This window comes from Manis pentadactyla, chromosome 14 (genome assembly GCF_030020395.1).
Source record: "Manis pentadactyla isolate mManPen7 chromosome 14, mManPen7.hap1, whole genome shotgun sequence".
NCBI classification, from domain to species: Eukaryota; Metazoa; Chordata; class Mammalia; order Pholidota; family Manidae; genus Manis; species Manis pentadactyla.
In genome coordinates, this window is record NC_080032.1 from 12,504,266 (window position 1) to 12,524,914 (window position 20,649).

Consider the following 20,649-nt stretch of genomic DNA (forward strand, 5'->3'; position numbering starts at 1 on the left):
CTGATGAACGTAGATGCAAAAATACTCAACAAAATACTAGCAAACCGAATTCAAAAATACATCAAAAGGATCATACACCATGACCAAGTGGGATTCATCCCAGGGATGCAAGGATGGTACAACATTCGAAAGTCCATCAATATCATCCACCACATCAACAAAAAGAAAGACAAAAACCACATGATCATCTCCATAGATGCTGAAAAAGCATTTGACAAAGTTCAACATCCATTCATGTTAAAAACTCTCAGCAAAATGGGAATAGAGGGCAAGTACCTCAACATAATAAAGGCCATCTATGATAAACCCACAGCCAACATTATATTGAACAGCGAGAAGCTGAAAGCATTTCCGCTGAGATCGGGAACTAGACAGGGATGCCCACTCTCCCCACTGTTATTTAACATAGTACTGGAGGTCCTAGCCACGGCAATCAGACAAAACAAAGAAATACAAGGAATCCAGATTGGTAAAGAAGAAGTTAAACTGTCACTATTTGCAGATGACATGATACTGTACATAAAAAACCCTAAAGACTCCACCCCAAAACTACTAGAACTGATATCGGAATACAGCAAAGTTGCAGGATACAAAATCAACACACAGAAATCTGTGGCTTTCCTATATACTAACAATGAACCAACAGAAAGAGAAATCAGGAAAACAACTCCATTCACAATTGCATCAAAAAAAATAAAATACCTAGGAATAAACCTAACCAAAGAAGTGAAAGACTTATACTCTGAAAACTACAAGTCACTCTTAAGAGAAATTAAAGGGGACACTAACAGATGGAAACTCATCCCATGCTCGTGGCTAGGAAGAATTAATATCGTCAAAATGGCCATCCTGCCCAAAGCAATATACAGATTTGATGCAATCCCTATGAAACTACCAGCAACATTCTTCAATGAACTGGAACAAATAATTCAAAAATTCATATGGAAACACCAAAGACCCCGAATAGCCAAAGCAATCCTGAGAAAGAAGAATAAAGTAGGGGGGATCTCACTCCCCAACTTCAAGCTCTACTATAAAGCCATAGTAATCAAGACAATTTGGTACTGGCACAAGAGCAGAGCCACAGACCAATGGAACAGACTAGAGAATCCAGACATTAACCCAGACATATATGGTCAATAAATATTTGATAAAGGAGCCATGGACATACAATGGTGAAATGACAGTCTCTTCAACAGATGGTGCTGGCAAAACTGGACAGCTAAATGTAGGAGAATGAAACTGGACCATTGTCTAACCCAATATACAAAAGTAAACTCAAAATGGATCAAAGACCTGAATGTAAGCCATGAAACCATTAAACTCTTGGAAGAAAACATAGGCAAAAACCTCTTAGACATAAACATGAGTGACCTCTTCTTGAACATATCTCCCCGGGCAAGGAAAACAACAGCAAAAATGAGTAAGTGGGACTATATTAAGATGAAAAGCTTCTGTACAGCAAAAGACACCATCAATAGAACAAGAAGGATCCCTACAGTATGGGAGAATATATTTGAAAATGACACATCCGATAAAGGCTTGACGTCCAGAATATATAAGGAGCTCACACGCCTCAACAAACAAAAAACAAATAACCCAATTAAAAAATGGGCAGAGGAACTGAACACACAGTTCTCCAAAAAAGAAATACAGATGGCCAACAGACACATGAAGAGATGCTCCACATCGCTAATTATCAGATAAATGCAAATTAAAACTACAATGAGGTATCACCTCACACCAGTAAGGATGGCTGCCATCCAAAAGACAAACAACAACAAATGTTGGCGAGGCTGTGGAGAAAGGGGAACCCTCCTACACTGCTGGTGGGAATGTAAGTTAGTTCAACCATTGTGGAAAGCAGTATGGAGGTACATCAAAATGCTCAAAACAGACCTACCATTTGACCCAGGAATTGCACTCCTAGGAATTTACCCTAAGAACGCAGCAATCAAGTTTGAGAAAGACAGATGCACCCCTATGTTTATTGCAGCACTATTTACAATAGCCAAGAATTGGAAGCAACCTAAATGTCCATCAATAGATGAATGGATAAAGAAGATGTGGTACATATACACAATGGAATACTACTCAGCCATAAGAAAAGGGCAAATCCAATCATTTGCAGCAACATGGATGGAGCTGGAGGGTATTATGCTCAGTGAAACAAGCCAAGCGGAGAAAGAGAAATACCAAATGATTTCACTTATCTGTGGAATATAAGAACAAAGGAAAAACTGAAGGAACAAAATAGCAGCAGAATCACAGAATTCAAGAATGGACTAACAGGTACCAAAGGGAAAGGGACTGGGGAGGATGGGTGGGTAGGGAGGGATAAGGGGGGGAGAAATAGGGGGGTATTAAGATTAACATGCATGGGGGGGTAGGAGAAAAGGGAGGGCTGTACAACACAGAGAAGACAAGTAGTGACTCTACAACATTTTGCTATGCTGATGGACAGTGACTGTAAAGGGGTTTATAGGGGAGACCTGGTATAGGGGAGAGCCTAGTAAACATAATATTCGTCATGTAAGTGTAGATTAGTGATACCAAAAACAAAGCAAAAAAAAAAAAAAAAAGGACAGTTCCTGTGTGGTAACCTCCAACGAGTTCTACACAAGGGTGTAAAGGGCATATAAAAGTGTAGGCAAAGGGTCTGTTTGTGTTTATACAGAGGATCAAAGCCTAATTGGGCTACCCCGAAAATGAACTAAGATACGATATGAAAAAGAACTTCCAACATCAGCACTCTCTGGAAGACTCATGCCAGAAGATGATCATCAAAAAACCCCAACAAAGATCCATGCACTGCTACAGCTGTAGATGCACTCATCCCACCAGTTCCTGGACTTGCCATGGGAATGAGGAAGGAGATATCTAAGCTGGCCTGTGCATACAGTAAAACAACAAATTTGACTGGATCTATACTGTTGGAACTCAACCAAGAATTTGGAGAAGTGAAAATTGTAGCGCTCCAACGTCTTACAACTACAGACTATTCACTGTTAAAAGAACATATGGCATGTGAACAGTCCCCAGGAATGGATTGTTTTAATTTGTCTGATTTCTCTCAGACTGTTCAAGTTCAGTTGGACAATATCCACCATATCATAGATAAGTTTTCACAAATGCCTAAGGTGCCTAACTGGTTTTCTTGGTTTCACTGGAGATGGCTGGTAATTACAGATATGCTTTGGTTATGTAACTATACTCCTATTATGTTAATGTGTGTGCGCAATTTAAGTAGTAGCTTAAAACCTATACATGCTGAAGTTACTCTACAAGAAGATATGTCAAAAAAATAATCAATCTTCCCATGTTTTCTTCCGCCTGCTACTTCTATAGCTTTTCTTCTTCCTTCCTAATTACAACCCTTAAATAGAAATCATGCCTCATATCAAATTTACCGAGTATCATAATTCTTCCAAGTGGTAAAGATACCTCAAGACAAATGCTGGGCATAGAAGCCACAGGGCATAAATATGCAAAGAAGTAAAAAACTAACCTTTTCAAACAATAAGGCTTCCCTCTCACTTACCAACTTCACATTTCCCTGTATGGCCCCGGAAGATGACTGGTTAGCCAGAGACGGGTAAGATTCCTCAAGGGAGGAACAACCTAAGACAGGCACAGTCGCAGGGGGGCCATCAGGTGAGAAATTGGGGATCAACAGAGGTGAGGCTTAGAACCTCACCCCCCCGTTCTGAGAGAAATCTTCTGCATACGTGGATGTTTTATTGCCCTGGTCTAGCTTGGATTAACACATAGTCTACAGGCACACACCTGATCATCTACATTTGCTCTCTTACAACACTAAACTATGTTTTCTACCTTTATCTTGTATCTACCTACCACTTCAGCATTTTATTAAAAATAATAATAATAAAGAGAGAAATGTGGTATCCACATATAAATCAAGTATAAAAACCAAATGAGTATTTATATTTGAACTGACTGTTTAGAGTTCATAATGCATGAGCAAAACCGAAAGTGTCTGTGATGACTGCCCTTGTACTGTTCACTATGTAACTTATTCATTATGTAAGAATTTGTTCTACATGTAAGAACTTGTTTGTTATGCCTCAGAAGATTGGAGACTGACGAAAATTAGGATTGGGGTGGATTAATGATTGTGCATTGAGCATTGACTCCCTATACAGAATTTTATTGTCGTTAACAACCATTTGATCAATAAATATGAGAGATGCCCTCACACACACACAAAAAAGGACAGACTTCCAATGGTAAAATAAATAAGTAACCGGGATGTAATGTATAGCATAAGGAATATAGTCAAGATATTGTAACAGCTTGGTAGGGTGATAGCTGGAACCTAGAATTATGTATATAAATGTTTTATCACTGTGTTGTACACTTGAAACTAATGTAATGTAATACTGTGCGTCAACTACCCTTCAATAAAAAATAATTATTTAAAAAAAAAACAAAAACAAAAACAAAAAGACACATCTGGTAAAGGTCTGTTCGCCTTTATATGCAAAGAACTCTTAAAATTCAGTAATTAGAAAGCAAATCACCTAATTAAAAAGTGAGCCAGATCTTAACAGACACCTCACCAAAGAAGATAAACAGATAGCAAATGAGCATAGGAAAAGATGTTCCACATCATTTGTCATCAGAAAAATGTACATTAAACTGAGATACCACTGCGCACTACTAGAATAGCCAAAATCTGGAACACTAACCCACCAAATGCTATAAGATGTGGAGCAATAGTAACTCTCACACATTGTTGGTAGGACTACAAAATGGTACAGCCACTTTGGAGACGCTTTGGTGGTTTCTTACAAAACTAAACATATCCTTACATATATGATCCAGTAATCATTCCCTTTGGCATTTACCCAAAGGAGCTGAAAACTTATGTCCATATAAAAACCTATGCACAGATGTATATAGCAGCTTTATTCAAAACTGCCAAAACTTGGAATCAACCAAGATACTCTTCAGTAGGTAAATGGATAAATCCAAGCAATGAAATATTACTCACATACTAAAAGGAAATGAGCTATCAAGTCATGAAGGAGACAGAGGAGCCTTAAATGCATGTAACTAAGTGAAAGAAGCCAGTCTGAAAATGCTGCATACTATATGATTCCAACTCTGTGACATCCTGGAAAAGGCAAAACTATGGAGACAGTAAGATCTGTGGTTACCGGGAGTTGAGGGGAGGGACAGATGAATAGACAGTGAAAATCTGGGGGGCAGTGAAAATTCTCGATGATACTGTAATGATGAGTATGTCATTATACGTTTGTCCAAATCCACAGATCATACGACACCAAGAGAGAACCCTAAACTATGTACTTTGGGTATTAGGATGTGTCAGTGTAGGTTCATCAGTTATTACAAATGTCCCATTCTGGTGAGGGATACTGATGATGTGGCAAGCAATGCATGTGTGGGGCCAGGGCCTCGGTGGGAAATCTTTGTATATCTTCCCCTTAATTTTGCTGTGAACCTAAATCCACTCTTAAGAAATGAGTCCTAATAAAAAAAAAAAATCACAGGCTTGTATCCTTTGAGATAGTTTTTTTTTAGATTTTTGAGTGACCATAACATTGAGTCATGAAGTAAATGCCCTTCTAAGATGAAGGCACTGCAATGTCAAACTCCCTACAATAAAATTCCCTGTGGCTTCATGGCTGAATTTTGTGAAGGTCAGCAAAGCACTGCTAAGGCTAATGCTTTTGAAGGCATTATAATGATGCATTATATATATATATATATTTTGGGGGGGTATCATTAATCTACAATTACATGAGGAACATTATGTTTACTAGGCTCCCCCCATCACCAAGTCCCCCCCACAGTCACTGTCCATCAGTGTAGTAAGATGCTATAGAATCACTACTTGTCTTCTCTGTGTTGTACAGCCCTCCCCGTGTCCCCCACTACATTATGTCTAAAAGTAATGCCCCCGCCTTTTTTCCCCCTTATCCCTCCCTTCCCACCCATCCTCCCCAGTCCCTTTCCCTTTGGTAACTGTTAGTCCATTCTTGGGTTCTGTGAGTCTGCTGCTGTTTTGTTCTTTCAGTTTTTTCTTTGTTCTTATACTCCACAGATGAGTGAAATCATTTGGTACTACCCTCTAGCTCCATCCATGTTGTTGATGCCTTATATTTTATAAACACTGAAAACTACCTAAAAACCCATATCATGAAAAAATATTCATTATATCCATAAAGAAATATGGACATACTGAATATATTCATTGCATAAATGGGCCCTTCAGTCTCCTGAGTTGTAACTGGCTCTGTGCCTGCCAGTGACGTCTGCTCATCTGTGTCCTGGGTCTGATTCCTGTCCCTGTTCTCGTTTAGTTTTGTAACTACAGGCTTAGCACTACATCTTCCCTAGAGAGAAAAGCTGCTGAATGAGTACAAAGAGTAAAAATCGTTCACATACAGAACAAAATAAGAATCATTTTTTATTAGTAGTGGCTTCAATACTATCTGTTCTGAAGAAACTCAACTTTGTAGAAAAATCTACTGAAGAATAATTTTTATAGTAATCAGTAATTAGAAAAAGGTGCTTAAAAACAATAAAAACAATATATGTATATATAACCACAACACAATCAAAATATATATGAGATAAGAGGAGTATGAGCCACACCAGAAACAGTAAGACAGTGGAAACTCTAAATTTAGAAACAAGTATTTTGACCCAGTTTAGAGAGAAAACGTATAAATATATTAGGGCAGAGAAGCATTGTAACATACTACCAGCAGATTCAAAAACAAGAAATTCAAAGAAATAAAAAATATTCAGTAAATATTTGAGTGTCTATCTACCAAGCATTCTGTTCACATGGATTCTATACAGGAGCTCAGGCAACAGAATGACTGTTAGTAATTCTCTGAAGTTTACTAGGAAGAGGCTCCAATGGAAATGAGAGGAGAGACAATACCACTTTTCACAGGAAAAATGAATGTAACCCAGAAGATGTGACCGGTCACAGGAAATACCCAACCCTGTCGAAAATGTGGATTAAATTAGTAAAAATCTATCAGTCCACACAACCCACTTTGCAGCAATTAATATCAACAGTAACGAAGCCTGGAAGCAATGCCATCAGACCAGAACTTTATTTCACAATTGATGAACATCTGAAACAGGGAAAGTAAATATGAGCATGCATAATGAAATGGAAGCTCAGGAAAGCATGGCCAAGAAATTCAAGACAAGAAAATGAAAAACAGATTAAGGATACAGTTTGCTGCTCAATTTCTTTTTTATAGCACAATGGAAGTGAAAGGCATTGCAGCCCTTAGACTCAAGATTTTTTTAATAAACTCTGGTTTTTAATAACCTGGAACACAGTCCTGTAATTAGCTGTAATTTACCGAGATACCCAATCTGGAACACAATATAATAAAAACTGAAACCTCACAGGAAGAATATGAAAAAAATACAAGTCATAAAATATTATTATTGCTGTAAGGGGCTTGCAGCTCTTTGTAGAGATTAATCTAGGACTACGTCACATTAATATAACACTGGGAAGAGAAGTTTTTGGCTGATCTGTGGTTGAGGCTGATCTAGTTTCTTCAGGTTCAGTGGCCCTTCCTCTGGCACATAAATCCCAGAAGGCTGCAGGTAGCTGAGGCCTTCCTGAGACACTAGCAGTCCAAAGTGCCATGTCAAAAAGTCAGCCAACCAGGTGACCTTTTGAGGCTCAGTAACATATGTTGGGATCACTCCCTTACCACACAGTGCTCTACCGGAAAGTCTACTGAAATGCCTCTTAAAAGAGGAAAGACACATTTCTCACCATGCTTCCAGAAAGCATCCATGGACCACAGCAGATTGTCTTAAGGATCACAGTTCTTTCCATCCAGAAAACAAGCTGCGGTCCTTTTGGGACCATAATTAATAAACCCTGAAATAAGCTGAACCAAGACTTGAGTTTGTTTTCAACAGAAGAGTTAAATTTAAATTTAAATTTAACCTGAACCTGAAGAAACAAGATCAGATCCAAAAGATCAGCCAAAAATGTGTCTTCCCACTGTACATCAATGTACCATAGTTCTAGATTAATCTCTACAATGGCATTTTAAAAATGGAAAAATTTCCCTCCTATCTCCAGCTGGAGTCTTCACCAGAGGTTGACAGTTAGGGTAAGACAACAGGAAAACAGATATCCTATCATGGACACAACTTGTAGCTCCTAGCACTGATTTAGACTCTTACATTATTTTTAGATATATTACAAGACTGTGACAGCACTGTCAACGTGTGACTGTAAAAACCCCTTTCTTGGATGAGAAAGGCAGGATAGGGCCTCCTGCTGGATGCTGCAAAGCCACAGCGCCGTAAAGTATGGCCGGCCCCTCGCTCCGTTGAATCATGGTCCTGAACAGACTCGATGAACTATTTCACAGTGACGCGAACACTAGAAAAGAACATTGTAGAACTGTCTGGCAACTGCATAGCGAAGACCTCAGCATCTTGCTGTCTGTGCTTATAGTCCCAGGGAAGTCAGTTCCAAGCAATTCTGGGATGTCCATAAGGCTGAGAAAAGAAACAAGACTGATCAGATCAGCAGTCTGGAGGATTGGGAATTAACCCCATTTAATTAAGAGCTAAAGGCACTTTTCATTTACAGCAGAAGAATCTTTGACCCTAAGCCATAAATGAGGCACTCTGACTTTTCTTTAAGTAAAAGTGTGCTCTGTGAACCCGATCTGGAGACACTCACTGATCCATGGTCAAGTTTAGCAAATGCTGTTTGTACACCTCGAGAGCTCCAAGGAGAGGATCAGACAATGGGGAGGGGGCAACCAGAGGTGCCAGGAGGAGGAGAGGAAGAGAAACAGCCACTGTTTACCCGGTTCCGCTGCCTGGACAGTCAGCAATAAGCACCACTGTGCCTTCACCTCCCCCCAGCTGTGCCAAAGCTCTTCTTGGATTGCGCTTTAGCCCGACCAGGGCCACCAGGCTGTGTCACAGCTTAGCAGTCAGGACCTCAGTCCTTGGGCTGCAGCAGCAGGAGCCAGAGCAAAATCACCTCAAGAGGTAGTCAAGGCCCAACCAAGGACCGAAACAGACTCTGTGTCAAGGTCACCTACTAGTCAAGAAAGGGAGAAATGCAAGGAAGAATCCAAGCTTGGTTGGGAAGCAGGGCTGAGCAAAGGCTTCACACAGACCTGGGGGAGCAGGGCCCAGGCCCATCCCCTGCAGGCTCCTCACCTGGGGTCGGTAGCCCCGCTCAGCCATCCTCTTCGCCTCCTGCTGCAGCAAGGCATCTGTGAGCTGCTCCGCCTGCCTTGCCTCCTCCTCTTCCTCCTCCTGCTGCTGGTCGGCTTCCCACGCCTGCAGCTGGCGCTCTGCAACCTGCCCACCAAGCACCAAGTCACCCAAACACGGTCTACAGGGCAGAGCCTGCCTCTGATTGGAGGGAAAGCCTGTGGATCTACCCGAGCTGACAATCAGAACTACATAGTGGTGACAGCAAATGCCAAGAAGGGGGCAGGGCATTTATGGGGTTGGAAAGCTGGTGTGTGTGCTGCTATGTACTTGTAAAAAACCCTCTGGATGTGGCCTCGTGTTTGCAAGATTATCCTGTTACCTATTAGGTACTTAATTGAGTAATAGAGAATTGTGGCCCAGTGAGCCGAATGCTTGTGGCTGCAGACAGGAAAAGGAGATGATGGACAGTAATGCCAGCTGTGCTCCCAGGACCTGAGTGGGCCTGAACTACCATTAGGACAGGGAGGGTTTCAGCTGGAAATAAAGAGGGGTGCACTGAGCTCTCAAACGTGGGCCTCTTGGACAAAGTACCAGCACCTGGCTGTGGAAGTAAGTCAGAGTCTCTGAATCCTGTGCCGTGACGTGGGAGCCATGGCAGGGCCTGCTGCCTGCAGCTCTCACCCCCCAGCTGAGGCCGCCTCCCAGCCCAGGACAGAGCCCCACCTGGGCCTCCAGCTCCTGTTTCCTGGCTGATTTCAGTTCTTCACTCTCCTCTTTCTCACGTCGAGCTGACTCTCTTGCCTCCTTAAGATTTTGAATAAGTTGCTCCCTGTGTCTTAGGGATTCTTCTTGAGCCTGCCGGTTTTGTTCAATCTTCTCTTGTATTTGTTGTTGTCTCCCCATCAGGACCTATCCTCAGCAGAAAGGAGCAGGGATGATTCTAGTTTGACTAACAGATAACCTGTTGCACAAGCCATGGACTGGCTGCAGCTGCAGCTACACCAAGATGCAGCCTAATCCCAGCCTCAGGCCTAACTAAGCCAGATGAAGGCAAGCCCAGACATCAGGATGGCTCTGAACATCGGGCACACTTCCCGCCCATCCCCTCACATGCACAGACTGTGTGTGATGGAGAGACAGCCGAGCACCAAAGAGATCAAAGGAGACGGGGTGGGGCTCACTCTCCAGGGTACGGAAACTCAGCAACACGGTGAACCCCACTCCCCATCAGAAAAAGAAAGGAACCACAGCCACGCAGGTGACCAAAAGCAGAGTCTGGGTCATCCCCTCAACCTTCTGGATTTACATTTACTGCTCGGAGCAGCAGAAGCCTGCTGTGTTTGAGACCTGGGCACAGCAGGACCACAACCAGACCATGGTCAGGACTTAGGAACCAGGAACAGAGGGAAACCACCTGCTAAACTCAACAGTTATGGCTTCCTGGTCACAACTAGGAGGAACATTTTTAATGGGGAAAATCAAAAGATGCTGGGAAATATCTGGTATGTACAAAAGTGAAAACACCACTGGGACCCAATTTCCCAGAGATTCCACAATGTAGCACAATGATATGCACAAAATAAAACTTCCACTTTAAACCACGTTAAGACAACTTTCCATACATGGATAATGAACACCTTTTTCCCCAAAGACTTGCTTTTAGCTGGGGTGTGTCATACATGCATTACTTAAATAATGACAAAGGAAAAGGTTATGTTTTTTCACCCACTTCTGGCTATGCATCCCAAGGAAAAATTTGCTAAATATGGAAAAGCCTCATGCACCAAGACATTGACTGCAATTACCTCTCCCAAAGCCTCAAAACTAGAAAAAAATTAAAATACCCACAGAGGGTAATCAAAAAACAGAACTGTAGTATACCCAATGTGATGATATATCATGTAGCCATCAAGATGGTATTTACAAAGCACGTTAGAATGCTTGGGATCAAACAGCACAGTATAATGAGAAATATGTAGAAAAACGTTAGGCATAGAAGCCTCAAAGTAGTAGAAGGAAACAGAGTAATAGGGGCTCTGTAGATGAGGAGGATCTGGGGGACTTTGCTTTTACTTTTCTGTACTTCTGAGTCTCTTCTAATAAGCTTGTATTATTTTTATAATGATAATGAAAGCCCATTTAAAATAAGCAGAGAGGACTCTCTCCCCAGAACACTGGCAGGGCATGTGGTCACTAACTCCTGGACGCCTGCCTGGGGACCAGCTGGGATTACCTCGCTCATCAGTCGGTCCCGTGCGCTCCTCTCCCGGGCCCACTCGGCCTCTCTCTTTTCCCACATTTCCTTGGCCTCCTCCCTAGGGAAACACAAAGCGGATGACAGCAGGCTCCTTCCCACCACTGTCGGATGCCAGAAGAGAACTAAAGCCCTGAGGGCAGCAAACGCCTTCTGTGGGGCCAGCCTTCCAGTAAACTTATGCACCACACAAACTGTGCCCGATTACAATCAAGGACAACCTCACAGAGTGCATCCCTATAGTAAGGAATTTATTCCTGCAGTAACTTACCTTATGCCCCATCTCCGGCAAAAAGCACCTGTGATGACACTTGCACCCAGACCCTTTAACACTGAGGTGAGTGAACCCTTCAGGAGCAGGAGGGAGGGCAGCCCTGCCAGGGCCTGAGCTGCTGTCACCCTGCTCCTGGGGTCACTGCGAGCTCGCCCTGGGGCCTGGGCAAGAGACCTCCTTGAGTCTCCGCAACCCAGGTACCTGCCGGTTGGCTGGATGTCAGGACTAAAGAAGATGAAGACAGTAAAAGTAATTTGCACAGTGTCTGGCACACAATAAGGGAGGCTCAAAAAATGTTACCTGTGATTCAATTATTTTAATCTGCCAGATAAATTTTTAGGATCCACACTCACTGATAAGCATCTATCACATCCATGATTTATAATTTATAATTTTCGAATTTCTAAAATTTTAGAGGAACAGATCCTTACTCTACACCCTAATGACTTCCAACTTCAATAACCTAAGGGAAACAGCCCCACAAGCCAAGTCCATTAACAAAGCTGTGCTCCTCATGAGCAACGGACAGATCAACAAGGACAGATCCTTCAGTAACTCGAATAACCCTCACTGCGACCTGCGGGCATCCAAGGGGCCGGAGTCAGGCCAGGAGGGCCCCGCCCGGACGCTGCTGCCTCTTACCTCCACAGCATCTGCAGCTCCGCCTCCCGCGCCCTCTCCAGCTGCAGCTGCTCCTCCACGACCTGCTGCATCCACTCCACATCAGCCAGGGCCTGCTCCCGCCTGGCCAAGTGTGTGCGCTGGTTCTCCTCCTCCGCCTTGAGCAGCGCCTGCAGGATGCGCTTGTCCGCCTCCTAAGGGAGGACGAGGCACAGCGGGCACTTGCAGAGCCCTGCCGCCCACGGCCTCCCACCTGCCAGCCCCTCCTCTCTGCACTCGGCACTGGAAGCAGACACTCATCATGCTTCTCAATGTTCCCGAGATAGAGATGGGAAGACGCTGGGATGATTCCAGAAGGGTCATGTAAACTCTTAGGGATGGTTTAAAAGAACACTGCAGAGGCCCAGGAGCTTGTCTGCCTACAAGCAGAGGCCCCTCTGCCATAACACACATATCCCTTCCCTCAGACACACCTGGTAGCATAGCTTTTTAGAACACAATTTAGCAGCAGTTCCACTTCTAAGAACACAGACCACAGAGACACAAATGCAGAAAGATACATGCACAGAACGCTTCCTGTAGCTGTTATGTAAGAGGGAAGAACCAGAAACAAGCTGACACACTGTTAGGGAGTTAGCCATCCTGTGCGTCTCCACAGTGGGCGCCAGGCAAGCACGAAGGCACTCTGGCGAGCCTGCCCTGGGGAAGATGTACGGGGGGGGGAGGCTGTGAGACAGCAAAAGCAGTGGCTCTGCCTCCCGAGGACCTCCCTGACTGCAGCAGGCAGGGATGGGAGGGAAATGGGCTTCTCCTCGCTTGCCTTGTCCCGATCTCAGTGAGGGAGCCCATCAAAATACCTGACGAGACTGAGCAGCCAGCCAAAAGGAAGAAGCTCCCTCCAAGTGTGCTGACCTTAGAGTGTGAGGCTTACTGTTGGGTAACTATGCCGAGGAAGGCCGCTTCAAATACATGAGGAATGTGTGCGTACACAATATACCTAGAAGGACACACACCAAACAGACCCCTCTGGGGAGGCGCAGGGACTGCAGGGACTGCAGGGGCTGGTCCTGCGGGATCTCCCTTGGTGTTTTCACTCTTACTCAAGTGCACTCCTTAGTGAGTGTGGCAAAGTTTCTTCCAAAGAGAGAAAGAAACGCGAAGCTGTGTCTTCAGACTTACCAGCTCCTCTTGGATCTGCTGTGTCCGTCTGTTGAGTTGCGCATTATATTGATGTCTCAGAAAGCGTCTAAAAATGAGCAAAATATGGGTTCTTTCGGTGGCTTATAAAGAGTTTTATAGAGGTTAGACAGTGACTTACTACAGGTTGTATCCTTTCTGGCATCAGGCGTCCCAGTGCAAGGCTGAGACGGCGAGAGACGGCCTGCCTGGGCCGGGCAGGCGCGGGGGTGGGGGGCCTTCTCACACCCACCCCAGCTCAGCCTTCTGCCGGAAGGCCGCCATCCGCTTCCTCTCTTCCTCCAGCCTCTCCAGCTCCCACTGCTGCTTCAGCAGGTTCTCCTGCTCCTCCTTCAGTCTGGCGGACTGTGGTCACAGAGACAGTAAACCCAGTTGAGGGCATGACAGTCGGCGTCCTCCCTTCATTCCTCATCTCCATTTTCAGCAGACATTGTGCAGCAGTGACTTAACCTCTATCTCTCCACCCAGTGCTGCTGCTGCCCGAGGGCCAGGACTGTGGCCCTGCTCACGGCTGTCTGTCTAGCACGCAGCCCGGTGCTCAGCGCCTAGAGGCAGCAGGGGCACTGCGGCTCTAGATGTTCAATCATTCAGGCCTGGGGAAGGGCCTCCAACTCAGCGGGAAGATCCAGGCCTCTCACCAACACCACACAGCATTTTCAAAGCAGCCTCCTGAACCAAAGTCCCTCACGTTTTGTGCCTTAAGATCTCAAACCAGTTTGCTGGGGAGAGCTATGGTCCAGAACATCAGACTAAGTCAGACCTACTCAGAGCACTGGAAAATGCAAGTTCTAAAAAGACTCTGACACAGCCGACCTTGAGCACACCTGAGAGAACAGGTACTGTCTCCTCAGTGTTCATGTTCTAGAATCCGAGCACACACCCAGGAGTATGGAGAGACCGCACAAGGGAGAACCCAGTGCTGCTGCACTCCTTAGCCTCCCTCCGCCAACATGACCTGTCTTCGTGCAGGTTTTAAATGCTTGTTTCAGAACAAGTAGCTGCAAGAGGAGGCCACAGTGGCCTGTGCTTGCCCTCACCTCCACCTCCTTCAGCTTCAGCTCCTCCATCTGCTGGAGCAGTGCCTCAGCCTGGAGCCTGTCTGCCAGTTTCCTCCTCACCTCTTCGGCTTTCATCCGTTCCAGAGCTTCCCTCCGGGCTATTTCGTATTCGTTTTCATACCGTTTTTTCTCTTCCCCTTCAGTGGCTTCTTGCTACGTGGGGCCAAATGAACGCAGATCAGCATCCTTCACAGCCAGCAAAAACCCCGCTCCTGCCTCTATGCCTTAGGCCACAGGGCCTGGTTCCCTAGTCCGTGTCTGCACCAGAGCAGTGCAGTGGTGCCCCTCAGCAGCTGTGCCCGGGATGAGGGTGTGTCCTGCTGGGCTGCTGCGCTGTGGGAACTGCTGGAGTGACACCTCCCTCAGAGGTGAGGAGCGACTCAGCACAATGCCTGGCACAGCAGGGGCTCAAGAATGTCAGGGTTCCTTCCCCTTCCATAGTCAGCAAGATACTTTCCAAAATAAACCAGAAGTAAAGATGTGGAGGTAAAAGTTCTTGGAGGAGTGGATTTTTATCCCAGGGGGGCTGCTGTAAGCCAAGGTTGAGTTTATGATGCAAATTACATCAAGAGCTTGCCAGCAACAAAAATGACCTTTCAGATGCACGTTCCACCTACCATCGACCACGCCTGGTCACCTGGTCTTATTCTGCCCCTGGGAAGGATCACATACGATTCTAGAATGTGTAAGCGCAGCAAACCTTCAGTTTTAACATGTGTTAAGTAACTTGAGAAAAAGTCTGTTCCTGGCCTGGGGGTCCTTAACACTGAAAACAAGAAAAATCAAAAACATGGAAACACAGGACTCCCACCATAGCATGTGGGACTATTTCCAGAGTCATGTACCACACCTGTTTTTTTTCTTCTTTCTGAGTTTCCCAAGAGTTTATCACGTGCTTCTTGTGAAGGTCCAATTCAATCTGAGGATGAAAGGGGGAGAATATTAATTTCCTCACTGGTTCATCTGACAGAAATTCACTGCAGGGCACAGTGCCCTGCACCAGAGCCTGACCAGGCTTCCCTCTGTGAGGACTCAGAGTGGCCCAGGTATCTTGCAAAGGAGCACAGGTGACCCCAACATATAATCTGAATGCATATCAATTAGAAAACCAAACAAAAGACCAGGCAGTTCTAAACCAAGCTTAAGAGTTGAAACAGAGTAACAGAAACTTTTCTCCCAATACCCTTGGTGTCAAGCAGGAACAGGTCAGCAGACACTGAAATGGAAATACTTTCTCAAAGGCCATCCCCGGTTAGTCCAAAGCACACCAGGCCCCAGGACAGCAGGAGCTAGGTAAGCAGACACAACCCTTTGCCTGGCTCCCCACAGCTTCTGCAAAGCAGTAGTTGTAAACACATGTACTCCCTGTATCAATATATACAACAAACTTGGGGTTAAGAAAAGATTTGGGTTTAGGGAATCTTTTGGATCAGAAAACGAACTACAAAATTGTCCAAAAGCTTTTGTTCAGGAAATCGTTTATAAAAGTTTTAAATTTCCTTCTAAACTTACAAAGGTAAACATTTGCAACTACCTTGAATGTTTTGAATAAACATTTCTGAGTAAGTGATTTTGGAGGACACCCCTGAACCTACAGCTGGGCAGGGCGAGGAGTACTGCTGTGGTCTAGAGCATCTGCACAAGACTCCAGAGCGCCGAGGTGCTCCATTAACTTAGTGACTGGTACCTAAGTAATTACATAACTGACCACCACCCAAACTGAACACAAAGTTCTGAAATAATTTGATGTCAGTCATGGGATTGTTCTCCCCAAGCCGATCTCTGCTGGACGGTACCCGCCAGGCCACGATGCACCCTTCCTTGCCTGCAGGCCTTGCAAATTTGTCCTTTCTCTTGGCACCCAGGTCTGGCCTTCACCTTCCCTCACCTGGGCTGACACAGCAGCCCCTCAACTGGCATCAACCCTTCCCACCCACCTCGACATTGCTGCCGGAGCAACTGCTCCCAGAATACAGCTGGGATCCCCTGCACCCCTGCTTAGAAAACATCCAAGCACTGACCAGTGCTTCCAGAGGCAGGCCGTCCCAAGCCTGGTCCCATCTGCCTCAGCAGCCTCAGCTATCTGACATCCACCTCTCAGCCATCTACCTCTCAGCCACGTGGAGCTTCCTAGACTCTCTCTGCTCTCATGACTCAGGCCTGGTTCTTGCATGGTAGCCTCAATCTAGAATGTCCTTTCCTCAACTCTGCACTGTCAAGTTCACACCCATATTCTACCAAACTCCTCCACCTTAGAAACTCCTCTAGGATACTTCCCCAACCCCTGACTCGGGGGGGCACTGCCCTGATACCCATCTTCCTGGACCTGCCCAGAACCCTGAAGTCCACACTGTAGAGAGCTGCCCACTGTCTCCTGCACTGACCATAAGCTCCTTAAGAGTGGGGCCCACATCTAATCTCCACGCCCGAAGTGGTGGGCTTGCAGCAAATGTTCAGTAAATGTTAGCTAAGCGATCGAAGGAACCAAATCTTCAGCGTGGTGTATTTAGGTGACTAGAGTATTCTCTGTTTCACCACAGCACAAGATGCGAGCTTAAAAACAAAATGGGAAACATTATTCTATCTGCTTTGGCAAAACAGAGGAAGGATCTCCTTGGTTTTCACCTCTCGAAGTTTGGGGTTGTTCTTCTTCCAGTGTTCATACAGAAGTTGTTCAGCAATCTGTCAAGAAAACACAAAGAGGGAAGCCTGAGGTCACTTTTCAAGTCCATTCACATTTCCGATAGCCCACAGCTTGGGAAGTCAGCTCAGGCTGATAGCTCCTCGGTGGCACACTGGCACTGCAGCCAGCCTGCAAACCTCCTGCCCATCCTGCACCACAGCTCTGGGAGGCAGACGCCTGAGTGGAACCGGATAGCCCTGACAAGGGACTCTTAGAACAGTGAGGAAAGGGAGCCAAAATCTGATGCTACGGATGGTTCAAAATATACAGCAGAACTTAAAAACACAGATTCGGGCTCACCATTCCACCCAACTACTTTGGGAGATAAAATATACCAGTCCAGACTTTGTGGGACCACAAAACTGGAAGAAAGAAAAAGGACCCAGATGTAATGGTTCAAGGGGCCAAAGAGAATAGAAGTGACTTGTGCAAAACACATGAGAAGAACGTCATCACTCTTCCCGGCTGGCTCTGGAGTTAACTGCCATCCAGTCAGACCAGAGTGCCCAGGGGTGACCCCACATGCGGATCACTGACAGGCTGGGCATGCTCCTGCTCCACAGCCACCTAGAGGGCCAGGAGACATTACCAGCTTCCTTTGCTCTTCTTGGGCCGACTTCAAATTTCCATGCTGCTCCCGGATTCTTCTTTCCCGCAAGTCCATGCTCAGCCTCAGCTCCTCCAGTTCTCTGGCCAGCAGGTCCTGCTCCTCCAGCAGAAGCTGCTGGAGCCTCTCCCGTCTGGCCTCCAGACGCTTCCTATGCTCCTCCTTCATCTTCTCACGCTGATAGGCATGCATGCTGGGTGAGAAGGAGCCCTCCATAAATCAGTTGTGCTATAGCCACACATGGCATGCTTTGCTCTGCTGTATGGATAAAAGAGGCTGAGGCAGACATGGTGTGGTGACATGGGAAGGTGTCCTCCAGCCAAAGTGCAAAGAGCAGGTCACAGAACCCTTGTTTTAGCAGTAAGAAAATATATAATAGGCTTATATATGATAATAGTGCTAGCTAATACTATGTGAGTAATTACCGGGTACTCTATGTATGGCTGGTTCTAGTAATCATCACATAAACCCTATGAAATAGGTTCTGTTTTAGCCCCACTTGACCGATGAGGAAACTGAGGCTAATTTGTACAATAAGTAACAGTCAGGATTTCCATCCAGATCTATCTCACTCCAAAGCCCATGCTTTTAACTTCCATGTATTTCTATAAAAATGTATGTATGTGTATTCATACACAACACAAATAGAAAAAAGTATGGGAGGATATGCATAAGACTGTTAATTATGGTTCTCTCTGGGGATGTCACAAGGAGACTTCCCAATTCTCCATACATTTCTTATCATTCCATCCTTTTCAATACATATATTACTTCACTGATAATCTTTTTTCAACTGCCAGTTGGAAAAACTACCATGCTGTCCCCAAACCCCCAGGTCCTTAAGTCCATGTCCCCTGACCAGCAAGTGGCCACCCACCTCTTTCCAATTGTGGTCACCACACAATTACCTTCGCTGATAGGAGGTCTTAGAACTCCATTCTGCTTGTTTGACGCTGCAGATGTCAGACATCCTGAAGTAGCGGCTGTTCTGAACCCACTGCTGCCGAATCTGAGCTTCCTTCTCTCGATGTCGCTGTCGTGCTGTCTGCTGATCCAGGAGCCTCCGGCTGCACCACAAAGAGGGCAGCGTGGGGAGTGCCATCTGAGAACAGCAATGGTAGGAAAATGAGCCTGCTGCAATAGCAGGGGCCGGCACAAGCTCGGCCTCATCTCTTCAGTGAGTGGTCCTCACCCCTTAGCTGCATGTTTCTGGAGCCTGGGCCCCACTTCAGACCAATGAAAAGAGTTCGTGTAGGCCCCAAGCATCAGCATTTTTTAAATGCTGTGCCATCAGAGCTGCAAATCATCAGTCTAAATAAACCTAGACTGTACCCGTTTGTGAGCCACACATCATCAAGGACACTGCCGACAAACACAGGAAACCAGCGACACCACACCAAGCACACGGGGACTTCTATGCTCTGCACAAAGTAACAGATAATAATCGAAGGAACATGTGTATGTGCCAAGCTCTTGACAGATTTGGATTTTTTTATTGTTATAATCACCCCATTATTTGGCAGATGAAGAAACTTAAGTTCAAAGAGGTAAGGTGACTTGCCCAAGATTACAAAGCCATGAAGTAAAGGAAATAAAAGCTGGGATATCAATTCCCCTTAGTGAGACCAGGGCGCAGGCTCTGTAGACACCAACATACCCTGGCTTTGGCAGCCTCCAGGAAGGAGCATAGGCCAGGTGCCAGACGTGGAAGTGTTCTGGATTACCATGGAGGGCAGACCCCTCATCTTACAGATGGAGAAACTGTGACCCACAGAAAGGAATTGATTTGCCCAGGTCACAGAACAATTTGGGAACACAACTGGACGCTTGAAAGCACTCTCACTCTAGGCACCTTTTCCTCTGAGCCAGAAGCCCCTGCGTGCAGATGTATACAGTGCCTGGCTACGACCATGCTTGGGTAGAGTCTGTTGAATAAGCTTAGAGGCCTAGGTCCACGCCAAGTCTCAGTCCAGCATCCTCCAGACCTGGAGGAATATTCTGCGTTTATGGACCAAGTATAGCGTGCAGCTGCCAATTTATGATCTGTCTTGAGGCTGTGGCTGGGTTGACATACTTTTTACCCCTTGCCCTCAAAGCCCCCCGCGGCTAAGTCTTTGCGCCCGGAGTCAAGAAACGGGATCCCGGTCCCCGATCGGCCACCAACAAGCAGGGCTGCTCCTTGAACAAGTCGCATCCCTTACTCAGCCTCAACATACACACGTGACAAAAGGGATTACAGAACAAAGCGTCGGACCCGGAGCGCATAGGCAGCAGAGTGAGGATGGGAAAGGGACCCGACGCCCTCCGCGGCTCCCTCCAGCGCAGGGCCACCGGGGACCCGGGCTGTGCGGCTCCCGGCCGAACCCAACTTCCTGACTTACTTTTCTCTGTGTTCCGGAGTTTCCGAAGAACGCCCCAACTCGAGCTCTTGCAAGCGCCAACCAAGCCGGGCCCGTCCTGCCTCAATGTTCCCGGGCTTCGCTTCACCAACGCCCGCGTTTCCCGGTTCGTTGCCTGGGCAACGGGTCGGGCGACGGCGCGCCGCGAGGGCCAAGCTACACACCAGCTCGATACCGGAAGTTCGGAGAGAAAGGCTGTGGTTCTCTCTCACCCTCTGGTGCCCCCTCGTGGTGCGCGGGAGATCAATCTCAAACATCGCTAGTCCTGGCAAAAAGGGAGGGATGAAGGAAAAGATCCCCTCTCTTCACAAAATTCAGGATGATAGTTAACTGGGGC

The 20,649-nt window shown here is 45.9% G+C and overlaps 1 protein-coding gene across 2 annotated transcripts; it reads right to left on the minus strand.

The window, feature by feature from the left end:
- Positions 1-7,099: 7,099 nt before the first annotated feature.
- Positions 7,100-20,464, minus strand: TCHP (trichoplein keratin filament binding). 2 transcript variants are annotated; one of them, XM_036904041.2, is made up of 13 exons: positions 20,295-20,464; positions 18,822-19,015; positions 17,896-18,106; positions 17,249-17,305; positions 15,474-15,542; positions 14,603-14,776; positions 13,798-13,910; positions 13,548-13,614; positions 12,390-12,562; positions 11,453-11,534; positions 9,943-10,128; positions 9,220-9,363; positions 7,100-8,541 (listed from the first exon to the last, which is right to left on the minus strand). In XM_036904041.2, the coding sequence occupies exons 2-13, from the start codon at positions 19,013-19,015 to the stop codon at positions 8,509-8,511; spliced, it is 1,503 nt and encodes a 500-aa protein (XP_036759936.2). In that variant the 5' UTR covers positions 20,295-20,464; the 3' UTR covers positions 7,100-8,508. The 2 variants fall into 2 exon arrangements, with proteins under 2 accessions (XP_036759936.2, XP_036759937.2); XM_036904042.2 differs by lacking the exon at positions 20,295-20,464 and having other exon boundaries at positions 17,896-18,171; positions 18,822-18,938.
- Between the last annotated feature and the right edge of the window lie 185 nt (positions 20,465-20,649).